Genomic DNA, 19645 nt, shown 5'->3' with positions numbered 1-19645 from the left:
ACTTGGGACGTTGGCGCGTGTGTACCACGTGACTCAGAAGTCCTTTGGTGTTTCCGGCCGGATGGAAGAGACTTCTTGCTTCACAATTTTTCTTTCTTTCTTTCTTTTTTTTTTTGCAGTTTATTTATTTTATTGGAGTTCAATTTGCCAACATATAGCATATCACCCAGTGCTCATCCCGTCAAGTGCCCTCCTCAGTGACAATTTATTTTCCTTGCTCATTGCGGATCCCTAGAAGTCCTAAAGTTTCCTTGTACATAGTAGACGTCTTCAACAGCCCTTTCTGCCAAAACCTTCAAAATTGTCTTTTCTTTTTCTTCTTCTTCTTTTTTTTAATCGCCATCCGGCCCGGCGGAGCGCCTGCGTGTGGTTCAGCCACTCCCCGGTCGCCGGAGCCCTCGCTGTGCATTGTGGACGCGGTAGTCCCGCGGGGCTTATGGTTGCTTTAAACGTGAGCGCGGAGGTGAGTTGTTGATCGGAGTGAACTTCGTTTGTGATCTTCGGAGCAAGGGCCGGCAGTGCCCTTCGTGGACCTATCTTCCTTACTTGAATTATTGGCTCGGCTGTCTCCCCATCTCCCTCGCCCTCATATCCTCACCTGACGCGTTTGGCGGCTTGCTGGGGTTGTTATGCCGGCCCAGGGCCCCTAGATTTTTGGCTTTTGCCGCTGCCCTTGCTGCTCCTAGGTGTGGGGTTGGGGACGCCGGGTAGGGGTTTTCGACTTTGCGCCCCTCCTTCAGCAAGATCCCATGGGATCCTGCCTCTTTTCAGGGGCAGTCGTGATCCATGAGAATCAAACTGGACGGACCTCCTTGTGCTTTTTCCTCAGGTTCACAGATTCGGATATATCAGGCACCGAAGGATTCCTGCCCTGTCTCCTGGTTCTGGGACTTGCGACCGAGGTCGGATTTATTTCCCCGGCTGGTTATTTAATGGAGAACTCACCAGACTCCGTTGTATTAAGTAGCCCCAAAAGCAGATCCTTGATTTGTGTCTGAGAAACTGAAGATCATCTTTTAAGAAGTTGTTGTGCTTCGATTCTCCACACCTTCACTCCCAATTCCTTAATTATTCTATAGAAGTAGGGGTTTTTTGACATCTATCTGGTGCTGGTCTCACTGCATGATGACTTTCTGTTTCACTGGTATTCGAAGCTTTCCTAAGCTTTGGAAGAGCAACCCATACCTTGGCCTAGGCCCAGGACGCTCTTTTCTCTCTCTCTTTCTCGAAGACTGTTATGGCATCCGGAACCAACAGAAGTGGTTTTCTCTTAAAACAGTGTCTGCACAGAATACTAAAGCAGTGAATCTGCTGATCGCCAAGGCCAGATATCTTAGAAATGAAGGCAGTAGTAAGCAAGTTTCTTCTGATACCCATCTTTTTGCAGCTGGAGCGGCTAAGAAGAGATCACAGATGAATCCTCATAGGAAAGATGATGCCTTGCCACCTGTGAGGAATACTATTCAACTCCCAACAAAACCTTTGAATTCTGAAGAGTGGGATAGACTCAAGGAAGATTTCAAAGGAAGGGCTAATTTTGAAAGTTGGATCATTTCTCAAATGGCTCAGTCCTGTAGCTCTGTGGATGTCGCCAAATCTCTGTTAGCCTGGGTAGCTGCAAAAAACAATGGTATTGTAGGCTATGATTTGCTGGTCAAGTATTTGTATCTCTGTGTCTTTCATAAGCAGACATCGGAAATTATTGATGTCTATGAGATCATGAAAGCCAGATACAAGAGATTAGAATCTGGAGGGTATACTCTTCTCATCCAGGGATTAATCCACTCAGACAGATGGAGAGAAGCCTTGTTATTGTTAGAAGATGTCAAAAAAGTCATGATCCCTTCAAAAAAGAACTACAATGATTGTATTGAGGGAGCCCTCCTTCATCAAGACGTAAACCTAGCTTGGAATTTGTACCAGGAATTGTTAGGTTATGATCTTATTCCTATGTTGAAAACTTTAAAAGCATTCTTTGATTTTGGAAAAAACATAAAAGATGATCAGTATTCAAACAAGCTATTTGACATTCTTTTGTATCTAAGAAATAATCATCTATATCCTGAGGAGTCATTTGCACACAGTATAAAGACATGGTTTGAGAGGTAATTTTGATCTTTCTTTATGTGTATGTTTTCATTTTGGTATCTCTACCTAAAAGCAGCCACCTCCTTTTTTTGTTGTTGCTGAAAATTACGCTATTCAAATTATACTTTTCCTTCTCTCAGATTTGTTTCCCTTTAGAGACAAAATTTTCTTACTCTTAAAAAAAAAGTGATGGCAGAAACAAGTTCTCTTCTCCAAGTTCAATTTCAGAGAAATTGTTGGCCACTTGTATGTTTTCATGGTTTCTTTTTCCTTTGTAGAAGGATCATCAGTTTTTTTCTGAGGTGTTCAGTATGATGTAATTACGGATAGCACTTGTGACTGGAGTTCATAGCAAGAAAACTGGAGCTGTTTTGGGATCATATTAGTATTTAAGAAGTTTTTCCTAAACCTAGTGACTGGTATCTGTTTAATCTATGCATTTCATTAACTTGGATGGTTAGAGCAGATAGGGGGACCTTAATCAGACATGATTGATATACAAGTGTTAAAAATGGAAAGTCTCATTGTTCCAGTTCATTTTGGACCCTTCCATCATCCATTTGCTCTCTCCAAGGCTCTCTGCTTTCCCTTTGCTTTTATTCATGTTACTGGCTCTCTGCCTAATTATTGCTTCAGTCTTTATTTGCTTATTTCCTCACTACTAATTTATTCCTTTTCTGTTTTTCTCTTTTCTACTACATATCTTCTTTACAGATCTTTAAAGTAGCAACCATGCTACTTATTATTTATTTAACAAAGTTATTGACTATCACTGAAGGAGCTAAATTGTGAAAATTTTGAATGCCTAGGATTTTAGATTTTATTGTTACCTTGGAGTAGAGTTTTAGAAAAGTAACTGCCTAAACAAAACCAAGGGTTGGAGAGGGATTAAGATTGGAAATAGGGAGATCTATTTGGAGGCAATTGTAGGTTTGAATGAGAAATGACAAGGTCTTGAATTAAGAACCAAGGAAGGAGAGAAGGCAAGCGAATCAATAGGAATCAATAGGAACTGATAGTGTATATAAGAGGAAAGAAAGGATAAGTTGATAAATCAAGTAATTTTGAATTCCTTCAAGGCACTGTGGGTGTTTGGTGATATAAAATCTCTTATGATGGAATTCACAACCTAATTGGGAACATAGTACTTGACAGTTAATAGTAGTATCTAAGAAGATGGTATAGGGGGAGAGGTTACTTTGTGCAGGAAGAATCTCCAGTAGCTTTATGGAGAAGGTGAGAACTGAGTTTGATTTAGAGGTTACACTATTAATGTCAGCTTCCGAGTCCCCTGAAGGTAGATTTAGACTTGAAGATGAGGGTTGGATGACCAGAAAAGTGAAGGGAAGAATGGGGTCCAGAGTAGGGTACTGTCACCGCTTTAGCTCTGTCACAGTGTATCACCCACTCTTCTAATTAAACCATTCTAGGGAAATATCCTAAACTTTTCAGAGCTCTTGCCTACTGGGTTTCTAAATAAAATGCCTATCTTTTGGTTCTGGAGGAATCTGACCTTCAAATGATCTGGTTTTGCAATCTTTTTTTTGTAGTGTTCCTGGAGAACATTGGAAAGGACAGTTCACAACAGTCAAGAAAAGGTAAAGCCCAATATTTAATTTTTAGCTTGCTTGATGCAGGTAGTAAGTTTTGTTGCTACTGATCAAAAAATTTTTGAGAATACATTAGAGATAGGATAATTAAGAGCGTACCCCAGAGAAAAGCCATGTTTTGCATGTAGAGAACTTGTAGTGCTCATAATGTTTTTCTCATAAGGTGGTGGGAACCTTGTGTGAAGCCTCAGAGATCTTTTCCTGTACAGATTTGGGACCTCGTTGTGTTTTGGGAATGACTTTAAAAACTATCTGGATGCCCAGCAGTGTACTTTTTTGGGTTTTCTGGCGCACCTAACGTGTGTTATCAGGTTTATAAGAAATTGGATGCATGTGATGATCACAAAGATTGTAATGTTCTTTTTTCATTACTTTTCAATTTCCTCTTGTTTAAGGATTATTCATTTTAGAAAAAGTTCTTTTCCGGGATACCATTTAACCCAAATTACTGTAATTACAGTGGTCAGTGTTTGGGCTGTGGAAAAACCATAGAATCTATTCACCTGAGTTCAGAAGAGTATGAATCTCTCAAGGGAAAAATCATGAAGGATGTGATAGATGGAGGTGATCTATACAAAAAGACAACACCTCAGGTGAGTCCTGAACAGGTTTTCTTTTTTGGATTGCTTGTCCAGAGTAGGATTGGCAATTTTTTTCTGTAAAAGACCAAATAGTAAATGTTTGAGGCCTCATGGGTCATATTGTCTCTTGCAACTTTTCGACTCAAAATACATTACATAAGTGAATGAGCATGGGTGTGTTCTATTAAAGCTATATTTATGAAAATAAACTGTGGGTTGGATTTGGCCTGCTGGCTATAATTGCCAACCTTCAGGAGAGACTGCTTTAGAATTTATTTATTTTTTTAAGATTCTATTTATTTATTAGAGACAGAGAGAGAGAGAGGCAGAGACACAGGCAGAGGGAGAAGCAGGCTCCATGCAGGGAGCCTGACATAGGATTCGATCCCGGGTCTCCAGGATCACGCCCTGGGCTGAAGGCGGCACTAAACCGCTGAACCATCAGGGCTGCCCTAGAATTTAATAGAATAATTAGGGTAGACTATCATCCATCTAATGGAGTCAGTCCTGTTTTATCTAGGCACAGATCCATTGAAGTCAAAGAGATAGGTGTTCATTTTCTAAGTATTTTAGAAAATTGTTCAGTAACTCCCATGAAAACATGGTTTCTCATAACTTTCCTAATCCAGAGTTTAAGGTAGCTTGACAGAATTATTTCCAGATTTTCTTAATATTGAATTTGATTCTGTAAGTCATTTTTAGTAGCTTCATTTTAGCTAATCTTCAGTACTTTATATTGGTTTACTAAGATTAAGTGAAGAACTAAAATGCTTTTACCTTGGAGAAAGGTTGCTTATCATCTTAGAGCTTTTTCTTCAGGATACCAAATAAAAACAAGAAGTGAAAATTGTTCTTCCTTCTTATCTTGACTTAAAATTGTCACAGAATGCCCCTAGATCATATGAAGACCTTTAATCTTCAAAATAAAGTGAAAATATGGTCCATAAAAACATTAGCTTCAATTTATGGAGTACCTTTTAGCTGATTTTATTGATGAAATTAGAGTTAAGATGCATGAAGTGACACTAAGTACTTTTACATTCATTATCTTATATCTTATTTAATCCTTATAACTGTCCTGTAAGGTACTATTTTATTTCTCTTTTACAGATAGAGTGATTGAGACTTGGGAGGTTAAGTCTGCCCAAGAACACCTCACTAATAAAATCTAGGTCTGACTGACCCCAAAACCTTTGCTGTCATACTCTATTGCTTCTCATTGTATGAAAAGTTACAGTGACAATCCATAGTTCCTTATATACCTGACAGCTAGCTGGTTGTAGCAGCTCTTAATGCTTTAGGAATTTCAACCAGCTGAAATATTATTTGAACGGATAAATTTCTTTTCTCTCATAAAACATCTGTTGAACACTTACATGTATTTTCTGAAGTAGATGTTAAGATAGTTGCAAGGTTGGGATGAAGCCTGTCTGGCTCAGCGGTTGAGCATCTGTCTTCAGCTCAGGGCATGATCCAGGTCCTGGGATTGAGTCCCACGTGGGGCTCCCTATGAGGAGCCTACTTCTCCCTCTGGCTATGTCTCTTCCTCTTCCTCTGTCTTTCATGAATAAATAAACAAAATCTTTAAAAAAAAAAAAAAAAGACGCAAGGTTGTGTGCACATCATGCTGTTTGTTACCAAAGACTTACCATTTCTATTGTGGACTAATTGAATACTCTTCCCACCTTTCAACTTTTTACTTAACAAAAAGAAAAGATGAAAGACTATAGACAATGGACATCTACAAACTCTTCATTTTGAAGTAACCAGTTATTACTATGCCATTTATGCTTTATCTCCATATATGCTTTTATAAACCATTTAAAAGTAGGTTGTAGACACACGACCTTAAATGTTTCAACCTGTATCTTCTTTTGTTTTTTTTTTTTTAAGATTTTATTTATTTTATTCATGAGAGACTTACAGAGAAAGAGAGGCAGAGACACAAGCAGAAAGAGAAGCAGGCTCCATGCAGGGAGCCCGATGTGGGACTCGATCCCGGGTCTCCAGGATCAGGCCCTGGGCTGAAGGCGGTGCTAAACCTGTGAGCCACCAGGGCTGCCCCTCAACCTGTATCTTCTAAGAATAAGAAAATTCTGTAATTAAGGGATCCCTGGGTGGCGCAGCGGTTTGGCGCCTGCCTTTGGCCCAGGGCGCGATCCTGGAGACCCGGGATCGAATCCCACGTCGGGCTCCCGGTGCATGGAGCCTGCTTCTCCCTCTGCCTGTGTCTCTGCCTCTCTCTCTATCTCTCTGTGACTATCATAAATAAATAAAAATTTAAAAAAATAAAAAAAATAAAAAATAAATTAAAAAAAAGAGAAAATTCTGTAATTAAATATTATTATCAGGTTTCAGAACCTTAGCATTAATTCAGTGTCATTTAATAAAAGGTACATTTTCAAATTTTCCCAGTAGTCCCCCTGAAAAGTTATATTTTATAAATATAGGAATTATAAAAATATTTTATATTTTGTATAAAGTATAACTTTTCCCACTCTGATCCAGGATTCAGCTAAGACTTACTCATTGCTTTTGGTGGTTATGTATCTCTAAATTGAGAACAGTGCCTCCCACATTGCCTTTTTAAGTTTTTATGACATTGATTTTTTGGAAAAGTTTAGATATTTTGTCTTGTGCAGGGCTTCTCAAACTTTGTACCTATGAATCACTTGAAGATCTGGTTAAAATATAAATTATGTCTGAAGTGGGGCCTGAGAGTCTATATTTTGAATAAGCTCCCAGATGAGTGATTCTGGTCTTTAGACCACATTTTGAGCAGTAAGACTGTGGACTAATTGTCTGATTGTTTTCTCCTCCATTAATTCAGCATAAAAGCTTTGGGGTATATTGCACAGGTAATGTATGCTCATTGCATCACTGCAATCATATAGTATCAGGTTATTCTCACTATTGATGCTAGGTTCCATCACTTGATTAGGAGGGCAACTGCCAGGTATCTCTATTGTAAAAGTAAATTTTTCCCTTTGTAATTTTTTTTAAAGATTTTTATTTATTTGAGAGAGAGAGAGAGAGAGCAAGAGCACATGCATAAGTGGAGGGTAGAGGCAAAGAGAGAGGGAGAAACAGACTCCCCACTGAGCAAGGAGCCCAATGCAAGGCTCGATCTCAGGACTCTGAGATTATGACCCGATCCAAAGGCAGATGCTTAACTGATTGAACACCCAGGTGTACCTCCCTTCATAATTTTTGTAATTAAAATTTAAGTAACCTGTGAAGTAGTACTTCAGGCCTATACAGATGTCCTGTTAACTCTTCACCCAGTGTTTTTTACATCATGGAGATGATTTCTACTTTTGGAGATTGCGAAGAGTGATTTTCTAGTTATTTCATTCCTTCCACATTTTTTAACTGGTGTTATTCTCTAAAAGATTTCTCCTTTTTTCTGTTCTAGACCTAAGGACTATTTTTTTTCTTAATTAATTGTGTTAGGATCCATTATCACCATCATTATTCTTTTTTGATGCTCAAATTGCCCGGGTTTGTCCTTTGGGAGCCCCTTCAAGCTAGTTCCTGTGTCTTTTTGACATTTCCTCCACTATAAGTTTTTGCCCCCCGTTTTTGCACTTCTCTTATTTCTGGCACAAGATGTCCCAGGGCTCTCACCTTAAAGTTCTTCTGCCTCAGTTATGGAATCAAATTGAATACTTTGGTTTGACACTTGTCAATGATTAAACATTGCTATAATTCCTTTTTAATGTATATTGCTTTGATTCTATCTTAAGAGAAAGAAGATTTTATTAGTTTTCTCTGTTGGCAAAGACTTAGAACCAAGAGCAAATCTTCTTGGAGAGTCTTATACTGTAAGAGGAGTTGCAGGCTCTAGACTATGGTGAGAATAACAAAGAGTAGTCATACATTTAATTACTATAACTCACAAAGCAACTGGATATATTCACAGAAGGATTGGAACATTTTTGGTCAAGGGAAATGATTTCCTCTTTTTTTCTTTCTAGGTATGCTTCCCTTTTCCCTCCTGAGGGTCTCCAATCCTGTATTCCATCTCTTGTCACTGCCTTTCACCTTCAGGCTATTAACATAATAATAATTGCTACCATTTATGAAATAATTGCCACATGTCAGGCACTTCTAGATCTGTTACACTCAAAACAGCCTTGAAAGGATTTCACTATTTGAATATGGGGAAGCTCAAGACAAGCAATGTATCCATGATTAAAGAGCAATGAAGAAAGACATATGATACAGTTGGATTGTTGAGGATTTGGTTTTTGTAGTATTAGTGAGGTAGAAGGGACAGGGATGGATCCAGAGCACTGCTGGTAGGTTGGAGTAGAAGCAACTCTTTTTCTGGGACTAGAGGGAAGGAAGTTAAGGATAGTAGATAAGTTAAGTGTTTGGGTGCAGCAAAAAGTTGAGAACATATATTCATACCTCTTAATTTCTCTGAAGAGTCTGAGGCAAATTGGTCATTTGAAGTTAAGAGAAAGTGTGAGAGTCTAAGCCTAAGGGACCCTGGGGAGAGTTTTAAGCATTGGAAGTTTGAATTATTTGTGAGAGGACTGGGGAAAGTATTGCTGGGTGATGCTGAAGCCCCAGTTGAGGCTGGAGAACGTAAGTTTGTAATGGCATTGATCTGTGAGACATTTTCAGCAGTCCTGGGCCATCCAGATGTAGGAATGGAGAAGGCAGACAGATGGGATGATACAGGATTTGCTGGTCTGGTACAGTTGGAAAACGAGTTGAGAGTGTAGATGAGAGGATGGCTCAATTAAGACCATGGTATCAAGCTTGATAGGAAGTAAAGATGGGTGGGAGCTCATGGATTAGGAAACAATAGATATAAAATTGGATTGGAGGCTCATGGAGGTTGAAGAGCAAGCATAAAAGGAGAGTGACAAGCAGGAGATTTTGATCAGTGTATATTAGAGTTTTGATTTCAGAGGTAGAATGCTCTGCAATGTAAGAGTGTGAGAGTTAAACAGCTGAAGAAGCTTAGAGCCAAAAGTGCTAGATGGTCATCCACAGATTTATTGAGTGTTTACATGATAATTTTTTTAAATAATAATTACAACCACATTTATAAAATGCTTATCAGATGCCAGGTAATGTGCTTTGTTACCCTAGGCTAGTGATGAAGAACTGAATCAGGTAGCAAATTTTTTATAAATGTAGAAGTGCCTGAGATGACACAAGGTGCTAACAAAGAGGAGGAGTCATCAAACTGGTCTGCAGACCAAATTCAGCTCACCACATGTTTTTATAAATAAAGTTTTATTAGAATACAGCCACAGTGATTCATTTATATATTGTCTGTAGCTGCTTTTGTTGGGTACCTATAAAAGAGATCATGTGGCTCATAAAACCTAAACTGACATCTGGCCCTTAATGGAAAAATTTGCTGGCCCCTGATATAGATGACTATCATATAAACTCCAGTTGAGGTAAGGAGTGGAGATATAGTGACTTTGAAGGAGTAATGGGTACTAGAAGAGGGTCTCTTCTTTCTTTTCAGTCCTATAGCATGTTTTGAGAGAATGGATTACATAAGAACTAAGTAGCTGAGAAGTTACTGATAACCTCAGGAAGAGCAGTTTCAGTTGTACATTGGGGTCCAGAGCCAACTAAGTTAGAGCAACTCAGTGAACACACACTGAGTGTAAACTATACTTTTGAGAGGTTTAGATGAAAATAACAAGAAATGGGATAGTTGTGGCTGGACGATGGTAGAGTTCAAGGGAGGATATAGGGACATGGGAGAGACTTGTGCAGTTTAGGAGAAGAAAGGGTGTCAATAAAGATAAAAATGTCAAATTAGCAGGACAGGTAAGAGAGAACGGATTACAAATGAGCAAGGTATAGAAAGAGGGGCTGCCAAAAAGGGCACAAATGGGGAAGTTAGAAATGAGAGCCCTCATTTGAGACTACAGAAAAGAAAGTGGAGATGAGTGCTGATATACACATATGGGCAGAGGAAGAGAAGTTTGAGGGAAATGACACCTGAGTTAAATGGGTACAAGGTAAGAGATTGGAATTAAGTGGAAAGTCTAGTCAACACTAGATGGGAGTCACATCTTTGTCTACTTAAAAACAAAGTATGGTGCTAGCTGACCTCCATAAGCACATAAAATGAGAATTATCAAAATTATTTCAGGCTTAGGGGTGCCTGGGTAGCTCAGTCAGTTAAACACATGCCTTCGGCTCAGGTCATGATCTCAGGGTCCTGGGATCGAGCCCTGCGTCAAGCTCCCTACTCAGCAGGGAGTCTGCTTCTCCCTCTTCCTCTGCCCCTCCCTCTGATCCTGTTCTCTCTTTATCTCTCTCAAATAAATAAAATCTTAGAAAAAATTATTTCAGACTTATGTTTTCATCAAATAGAACTCTTTTGTTCAAAACAAAGTAAATGAGATGGCACCCTCTGATGAAGTGGTTTTCAACCTTGGCTACTAGTTAGAATAGTTTGGAAGATGCCAAAAAATTAGTGATACCTGGACTCTACCCCCTATAGATTTTGATTTTAAGTGTACAGTTCAGTGATATTAAATAATTCAAATTAATGTGTAACCATCACCACCATCCATCCCCATAACTCTTTTCATCTTGTAAAACTGAAACTGTACCTGTTAAACAATAACTCTCCATTTTCTCCTTCCTCCCAGCCACTGGCAACCACCACAGTACTTCCTGTCTTTGTGATTTTTGGCTGCTGCAAGTACCTCATATAAATGGAATCATATAGCATTTGCCTTTTTGACTGGGTTATTTCACTTAGCATAAAGTCCTCAATGTTTATCCATGTTGTAGCATATTGCAGAATTTCCTTCCTTTTTAAGGCTGAATAATATTCCATTGTATGTATTTTTTTAATCCATTCATCTGACAATGAACACTTGAGTTGATTATACAGTTTAGCTATTGTGAATAATGTTTATGAGCATGGGTATACAGATATTTCTTTGAGACTCTGTTTGCAGTTCTTTTGGGTATATACCTAGAAATATGATTGCTGCATCATATGCTAAATCTATTTTCAACTTTTTGAGGAACTGTGTTTACAGTGGCCACATCATTTTACATTCATACCAACAGCTCACAAGGGTTCCAATATCCACATCCTTGTCAACACTTACTGTTTTCTGGTTTCTTTGGTTGTTTTATAGTATCTAGTCTAATGGGTATGAGGTGGTATCTCATAGTTTTGATTTGTATTTCCGTAATGGTTAGTGATGTTAAGTATCATTTCATGTGCTTATTGGCCATTTGTACATCTTTGGAGGAATGTCTATTCAATTCCTTTGCCCATTTTTGAATTGAGTTTTTGTTTTTTGTTGTTGAATTTTAGGTAGTCTCTATATATTCTGAATATTAGTTTCTTATCAGATAATATGATTTACACATATTTTTCCCCATTCTATGGGTTGTCTCTTTACTCTGTTGTGATAGGGTCTTTTGATATACAAAATTTTTTAAATATTGTGAAGTCCAGTTCGTTTATTTTTGTTACTACATGTCTTTGGTGTCATAGCCAAGAAAATCATTGTCAAATTCAGCGTCATGCTGCTTTTGTTCTATGTTTTCTTCTAAGAGTTTTGCTCTTTTAGATTTTATGTTTAGGTCTTTGATTCATTTTAAGTTTCATGTTTGTATAGGGTGTTAGGTAAGGGTCCAGCTTCATTCTTTTTGTATGTCAATATCCAGTTTTCCCAGCACCATTTGTTGAAAAGACTGTCCTTTGCCCGTTGAATAGTCTTGGCACCCTTGTTAGAAATCATTTGACCATACATGAGAGGGTCTGGGTTTATGTCTGTTCTCTTGGTCTATATGTCTGTTTTTATGCCAGTACTACACGGTTGTTTTATATGTTTTTTTTCAAAGATATTATTTATTTATTTATTTATTTATTTATTTATTTATTTATTTATTTATTTAAGATGGGGTTGGGGAAGACCATGAGCAGATGGAAGAGCAGGGGAAAAAAGACAAGCAGATGCCGTGCTGAACGCGGAGCCTGCTACAGGGCTGGATCTCAGGACCCCAAGATCATAACCTGAGTAGGAATCAAGAATTGGATGCTTAACCAACTGAAACACCCAGTTCTGAAACTTCCAGAACTATATTGCTTTGATTACTGTAGCTTTGTAGCAAGTTTTAAATTCAGGAAGTGTGAGTTTTGTTCTTTTTTAAGATTGTTTTGGTTATTCAGGGTCCCTTGAAATTCCATATCAATTTCAGGATGAGTGTTCCTATTTCTGCAAAAAAATATTCCTTGGATTTTGATAGGGATTGTATTGAATTTGTCGATTGCTTTGGGTAGTGTAGATGTTTTAACAATAGTAAGTCTTCCAGTCCACGAACATGGGTTGTATTTCCATTTATTTATGTCTTTAATTTCTTTTAGCAATGTCTAGTAGTCTTCACTGTAATGTTTTTTAGCTTCTTGGTTAAGTTACATCCTAATTATTTAATTCTTTTTGATACTATTGTAAATAGAATTGTTTTTGTCATTTATTTATTTTTTAGATTGTTCATTGTTAATAGAAATGCAACCCAATTTTTGTATGTTGACTTTGTAATCTGCTACTTTGCTGAATTGATTTATTCTAGCAACTTTTTTTTGGTGTGGAATCTAGGATTTTTCTGGATAAAAGATCAAATCATCTGCAGACAAAGATAATTTTACATCTTCCTTTCTAGTTTGGATGCCTTTTATTTCTTTTACTTGCTTAAATTGCTTTGGATAGAACTTCCAGTATATATTTAAATAGAAGGGGTGAAAACAGGCATCCTTGACTTGTTCCTGATCTTACAGGAAAAGTTTTCAGTCTTTTGCCATTGAGTATGATGTTTGCTGTGGGTTTCTCATATATGACTTTTACATTGAGATAGTTTCCCTCTATTTCTAGTTTTTGATTTTTTTAATCATGAAAAGGGGCTTTTGTCAAATGCCTTTTCTGCATCAATTGAGATGATCTTGTGTCTTTTTTTCCCTTTATTCTGTTGATGTGGCCTCTTACACTGATTGATTTCGTATGTTGAATCATCCTTGTATTCCAGAATTAGATCCCACTTATATAGTGTGTAATCCTTTTATTATACTGCTGAATTTTGCTTGCTAGTATTTTGTTGAGTATTTTTGCATCAGTGTTCATGGAGGATCTTGGTCTATAGTTGTATTGTCTTTCTCCGGCTTCAGTTTCAGTGTAACACCAGCCTCAATGAGTTGGGAAGTAGTGTCTCTCTCTTTCAGTTTTTTTGGAAAAAGTTTGAGAAGGATTGATATTAATTCTTTAAATGTTCAGTAGAATTCACCAGTGAGCCATCAGACCCAAGGCTTTTTCTTGTTGTTGGGAGATTTTTTTACTGATTCTGTTTCCTTATATATACAGGTATATTCATATTTCTTTTTATTTGTGATTATGCTTTGTTGCTTGAACCTCTGATCAAAAGCAGCAATCGGCAGAGCATAGATCCCCAATATTTGGAGAACAGGATCTTTTTTGTCCATCCTGGTTCCCATAATGCATATGCAAGCTGCTTTAGGAACATGGTAGCTGCCTGCCATTTGGCTTGGGATGAGAGATGAGTAGCTGCTGCTGCACTAAGAGCTAAAACTGGACAAAATTAAGGATAGTTTTGCATCCAAGTCTTCCCCTGCAATTTGCAAGCCTTCCACAGACTCCAGAGTTCCAAAATAGTTACATCAGACAGTTTCTGTCAGTGTAATTGTTGTCTAGGTGGGAGAGACAGATTCCTGGCACTTCCATCTCCACCATCTTCCCTTTGGCTTGATGAGTTTTGACACATATATACTCCTGTGGAGCTGTCACCACAGTCAATATAATAATATATTTATTACCACCAAAAGTTTCATCTTGCCACTTTGTAATGGCTCCTGTACCTCATCTTGCCTCCCCACCCCAGGTAAACGTGGTGGAATCATACTATATAGTAATGGGTTTTGTCTGTTTTTTAAAAATATATATTCAGCATAATAGTTTTGAGATTTCATTCGTGTCTTGTGTCTCATTTTTATTCCTGAATATTATTCCACTGGGAATAAAATTCCACTGGGATATGCCACAAATTGGAAATTCATTCACCTATTGATTGACATTTGGGTTATTTCCAGTTTGAGCCCCATGTTGGGTGTAGAGATTACTTAAAAGATAAAATCTTTAGGGGCACCTGGGTTGCTCAGTCAGTTAAGCGTCTGCCTTCAGATCAGGTCATGATCTTTGGGTCCTGGGATAAAGCCCCGAGTCAGGCTTTCTACTCAGCAGGGAGTCTGCTTCTCTCTGTCTATCTCTCTCTCCCCTCCCCTCTTCTGCTCCTCCTCACCATTAGTTTTTTTTCTCTCTCTCAAATAAATAAAATCTTTTAAAAAATCTTTTAAAAAATTGGGTTGCTTATTTTTTTAAAAATATTTTATTTATTTATTTATTCATGAGAGAGAGAGAGGCAGACACATAGGCAGAGGGAGAAGCAGGCTTCACGCAGGGAGCCCTATGTGGGACTTGACAAAGGAGAAGCTCAACTGCTCAGCTACCCAGGCATTCCTCTAGATACAATTCCTATGTCAGATATATCTTCTGCAAATATCTTCTCTGTGGCTTGCCTTTCATTTTTATAAAATAGAGGTTCTGATTGAGTTGTTCAGGTTTTGGGGCTTAGACATCAGGATTTTCAAAAGTTCCCAGGTGATTTTAAATGCAGCCCAGGTTTGAGAACCACTGCTTCTAATGTGAGGTTTTGGTCTACAACCATACCACCCTGAACACACGCCATCTTGTCTAATGTGAAGTTTTGAAGAGCCCTAATGATGTATGGCAGTTTTTTTTCTACAGGATAATTTTGGGAGAAAACCTCAGAGGTAAATTTTTAGCTTTTCTGTTTTAAACCTTTGTTTATTGTACTTAGACATCACAGCCAGCAGATGGCAATAGTATAACATGTAAAAATTATTCTAGGTTTTATAGCCCAATCAATCAGGTTAAAGGATTTGAAAGATTATCTATGTCATTTTTAAGTCTGGTTAGTGATAGTAGGTAAGACAGGATGTGAATTTTAAGTGAACAAAGCAGAAATCCAAATAGTATGTATGTCCTGTGAAACTAATTGAGAGAACAATAGTGAAGATCAGAAAGTGCATTCAGAGCTATAGGAATACTGTTAGTTTAATATTAATAAGATATTTTCCCCTTATTTCCCTTCATTCTTAGCAGTAACATTATGGTACAGATTTTTTTAAAAATTCAACTGTTAAGGTATGAATTCAATTCTTCCTTGAATCTTTTTATTAGGGAAAATTTCAAACATATGTAAAAGGAGAGGGACTAGTATATCGACCCCCTAGCTCAATGATTATTAACTCATGGCCACTCTTATTTTATTTATACTTCCACCTGTTGTTCCCTTATCTTTCAGATTATTGTGAAGCAAATCTAATCTTAATCATTTGTCCTATAAATTATAAATTCACTTCACTTGTTTCTTTTACCATAAAAAAGATACTTCTTTGTAGAGTGATTTTTCTTAAAGAAATACTTTAGAACAGCAAAAATCTCTACACTCAATGTAGGGCTTGAACTTACAACCCTGAGACCAAGAGTCGCACACTCCACTGACTGATCCAGCCAGGTGTCTTAAGACCCCCTTAAATTCTTAAAAATTAAGGACTTCCTGAGAACTCTTGTTTATGTAGGATTATATCTATTGATAATTACTGGATTAGAAATGAAAACCAAGAACCTTGGGATACCTGGGTGGCTCAGCGATTGGGCATCTGCCTTTGGCTCAAATTGTGATCCCGGGATCTAGGATCGAGTCCTGCAGCGGACTCCTGCGAAGAGCCTGCTTCTTTCTCTGCCTATGTCTCTGCCCCCCTCTCTCTCTCTCTCTGTGTGTGTCTCTCATGAATAAATAAATAAATCTTAAAAGAAGAAAACCAAGAACCTTTAAAAAATATGTATTAATTTATTTGAAATAACAGTATAAAAACTATTACATGTTAATATGACTAACATTTTCTCAGTAATAACTGTCATCTGAAACAAAAACAATTTGTGAAACAGGAGGCATTGTCATATATTTGTAAATGTCTTTATTTACTTGCCATAATAGAAGATAGCTGAATTTTTGTATCTGCTTCTATACTCTGTTGTGATTTTGGCTGAAGCATATGAAAAAAATGGAGGCTCATTAGAAGTAAACATAGTTAGAAAAGGTAAGATTATTTTATTCACATTTTCAGATAATTATGTTTATTCTTTGATATTATATCAAAACTCCACTGCACACTTGTGAGCAAATGTGAAAAGGGCAGATAATATGTTAATATTATTATAAAAATAGTTTTTAACTGACAGATTTCCTGAACCACAGTGAGAACCACACTGCTTTAGAAATACTCTACAATAGATATAGTTTCCTTTTTCTCTCTTTGAAAAGTTTCAGTAAAATTTATCTCTCTCAATTATACAAACATTAACAAAAAATGTTAAAAAAAAGACAATCTCAATACTCAGCATTTTTTCAGCATATTTTCTATTTAATGTCTTCTATTCTCTTTTAGTTCTTTTTTTTAAAGATTTATTTCTTTATTTTAGAGAGAGAGGAGAGCACTCTAGTGGGAGGGGCAGAGGGAGAGGGAGTCTTAAGTCAGAATCCCTGCTGAGCAGGGACACCCCCCCCAGCCAGGGCTCAATCCCAGGACCATGAAATCATCATGACTTGAGCTGAAATTGAGCATCGGACACTTAATCCACTGTGCCACCCAGCCACCTCTTTTTCACTTTTTTTTTTTAATATTTTATTTATTCATGAGAGAGGCAGAGACACAGGCAGAGGGAGAGGCAGGCTCTCTGCAGGGAGCCCAGGATCAAGCCCCAAGTTGAAGGCAGACCCTCAACCACTGAGCCACCCAGGTGCCCCTATTTTAGTTCTTACTGAAACGTATTTCATCACCATCTGTCACTTCAAAATGGAAGTGTTTTTGTTCAAGGGGATCCCTGGGTGGCTCAGCAGTTTGGCACTTGCCTTCCGCCCAGGGTGTGATCCTGGAGTCCTGGGATCAAGTCCCAGGGATTGAGTCCCACATTGGGCTCCCTGCATGGGGCCTGCTTCTCTCTCTGCCTGTGTCTCTGCCTCTCTCTCTCTCTCCCTCTCGCTCTCTCTCTGTGTCTCTCCTGAATAAAAAATCTTTAAAAAAAAAAAAAAAAGGAAATGTTTTTGTTCTAATCACAAAAATTTTTTAAATAAAATTAATATTTATTAATTATAAAAAAATTTCAGTCAACATAGATAGGTCTAAAGAGGGAAATAATATGGGGATCCCTGGGTGGCTCAGTGGTTGAGGGTCTGCCTTCAACTTGGGGCTTGATTCTGGGCTCCCTGCAGAGAGAGCCTTTGGCCCAAGGCGTGATCCTGGAGTCCTGGGATCGAGCCCCACGTCGGGCTCCCAGCATAGAGCCTGCTTCTCCCTCTGCCTGTGTCTCATGGAGCCTGTCTCTCTCTCTCTCTCTCTCTCTCTCTCTCTCTCATTCTCTCCCCCCCCCCCCCCCCCCCCCGTCTATCATGAATAAATAAATAAAATCTTTTTTTTTTTAAAGGGAAATAATAGCCTACAATGGTCCTCTCATTTTGAGCTTTTAATGAAACTCTTAAACTTTAATCACAATAGCAGTCCCCCATAAGCCTCTGATTTAAAACTTCTTAAATAAAACTTTAATGACTTCGGATTCTGTTTTCTGAAAAAGAAATTGGAAAAAAGCAAATTACCTGTAGTACATTTAATTGAATTTTGGGGGTTAAGTTTAAATCACACCATTTGTTCTGCTTGATATCTCTTGAGTTAATTGACAGAAGGGAGACCTTCTGGTGTTTCTCAAACTACAGACTTAAGACAGCACATGTCACCTGAATGAATGTCAGTATAAGAACCAATCTAATGTAGGTGTTTGTTGTTGTTATTATTATTGTTTTTAGTTTGAACGGCAGTGGCAAACTTGAAAGATGTGAATTAACTAAGCCCTTTGTTACAGTCTTCAGAACTTAGCACTCTCTTTTCTGGGTTTGAAGCTCAAGTTATCTCTAAGATGAACTATGAGGTTTCCCCCCAGTTTTAAAAAAATGTTGAATGGCAAATGACAAACTTGTGGGGTTTGCTACTTTAAGAAAAAAACCTGAGAAAAAAATGCAATTATATGCTAAGTATAGTTATAAGTCTATGTATTTTGAAGTCCCTATAAAAGTCCATTAATGAATATAGTCCTTAACTTAGGAACATTTTACCCAGTGCATACTTAATTAGTCATTAGTGTTATTCCCCATTCTTTCTTCCTTAGCCTTACAATTGAAAACTGGAAAATAGGCATGTCATCTGTAGATCATTCAGGGTGGTGAAAAATCAATGAGTTTTGAAGTACAGGAAGGGTGAAAACATAAAAAGAGAAGCAGATAGATTCTTTGCAGTGGCCTTGTCAATGTCAAATATTTCCCTTATATCTGTATTCTTCTTCATTTTCTCCTATATAGTACTTGCTGAAATTCTTCCAACTGGGATCAAGTCATTTTCATTAGAATTGGCTTTAAGCAGTGTATTTCCTTCTGATCCTTGCTGAATTTTGTTTTACAAGGGAATGGGAATTTTGTGTGGTTTTTTGTTGCCTCTGTTTTAGAGCTGGGTGGGCAATTTTTAGACATGGAGAACAGTTTTCCTGATAGATTTGCAGAGTGATGCTAGAATGGGAGGTTTCATGAAGATTACAGTGCCAGAGACAAGGATAAAGGTGCTTTTAGGGTGGAGATTTGAACAAGGTGGGAGTGTACAGATGAAAAACTTGAATTATTTTTTTCTCAGGCCAAAGACAAGAAAGTCTGGTCTCTCTTACATCCTATGATCTTTTCTCCCTTAGGTTCAGGGGGGTACTGCTATTATAATGTAGCCCCATTATGTAGTTTGGCATGGAAACCAGGTCATTTCTGATAAATTTGGACTTATGGGAAAAATATTGTGAGTTCTAAATAACCCAATTTATAAGTGAAGTTTAGAAATAATGTATTGGAAGTGAGGCACTACCCAGAGTAAGCACACTTTTTAAGTTTTCTTTTCCTTAGGAAATAGATGCCTCAGGTTTCTGATTCAGTTTTCTTTCACTGTTGAATAAATGTGTCAGTTGTTATTGCCTTTACACTTGGTCTCCCTGGAGAATAGAATGGGGACTAAGATAGATTAGAAACAATAACCAACTGGTACTGAAGACTGTTTACTTCTGAGGGAAGAGAAAACTCTCAGTGTGAAATGGCGGCAGCAGAAATGTTGAGAATAAGGGCAAAAGTCTCCTTCATTCTCCATGTGGCTCCAAACTCCTAACTCCTGATCTTTGTGAA

At 37.8% G+C, this 19645-nt stretch overlaps 1 protein-coding gene across 1 annotated transcript in view; it reads left to right on the top strand.

Annotated features, from left to right (window-relative positions):
- Positions 1-13: 13 nt before the first annotated feature.
- LOC121493491 (protein only RNase P catalytic subunit) overlaps positions 14-19645 on the top strand; it is a 118189-nt gene continuing 98557 nt past the window's right edge. Inside the window, exons 1-4 of the mRNA XM_041759395.1 lie at positions 14-463; positions 830-2105; positions 3639-3686; positions 4159-4291. Of these exons, the coding sequence (XP_041615329.1) occupies positions 1123-2105; positions 3639-3686; positions 4159-4291 (1164 nt within the window). The 5' untranslated portion in view covers positions 14-463; positions 830-1122. The remainder of the gene's footprint in view (positions 464-829; positions 2106-3638; positions 3687-4158; positions 4292-19645) is intronic.

This window comes from Vulpes lagopus, chromosome 6 (genome assembly GCF_018345385.1).
Source record: "Vulpes lagopus strain Blue_001 chromosome 6, ASM1834538v1, whole genome shotgun sequence".
Classification (NCBI taxonomy): domain Eukaryota; kingdom Metazoa; phylum Chordata; class Mammalia; order Carnivora; family Canidae; genus Vulpes; species Vulpes lagopus.
Note: the sequence above shows the minus strand (reverse complement) of the source record. Positions and strands in the feature narration are given on the sequence as shown.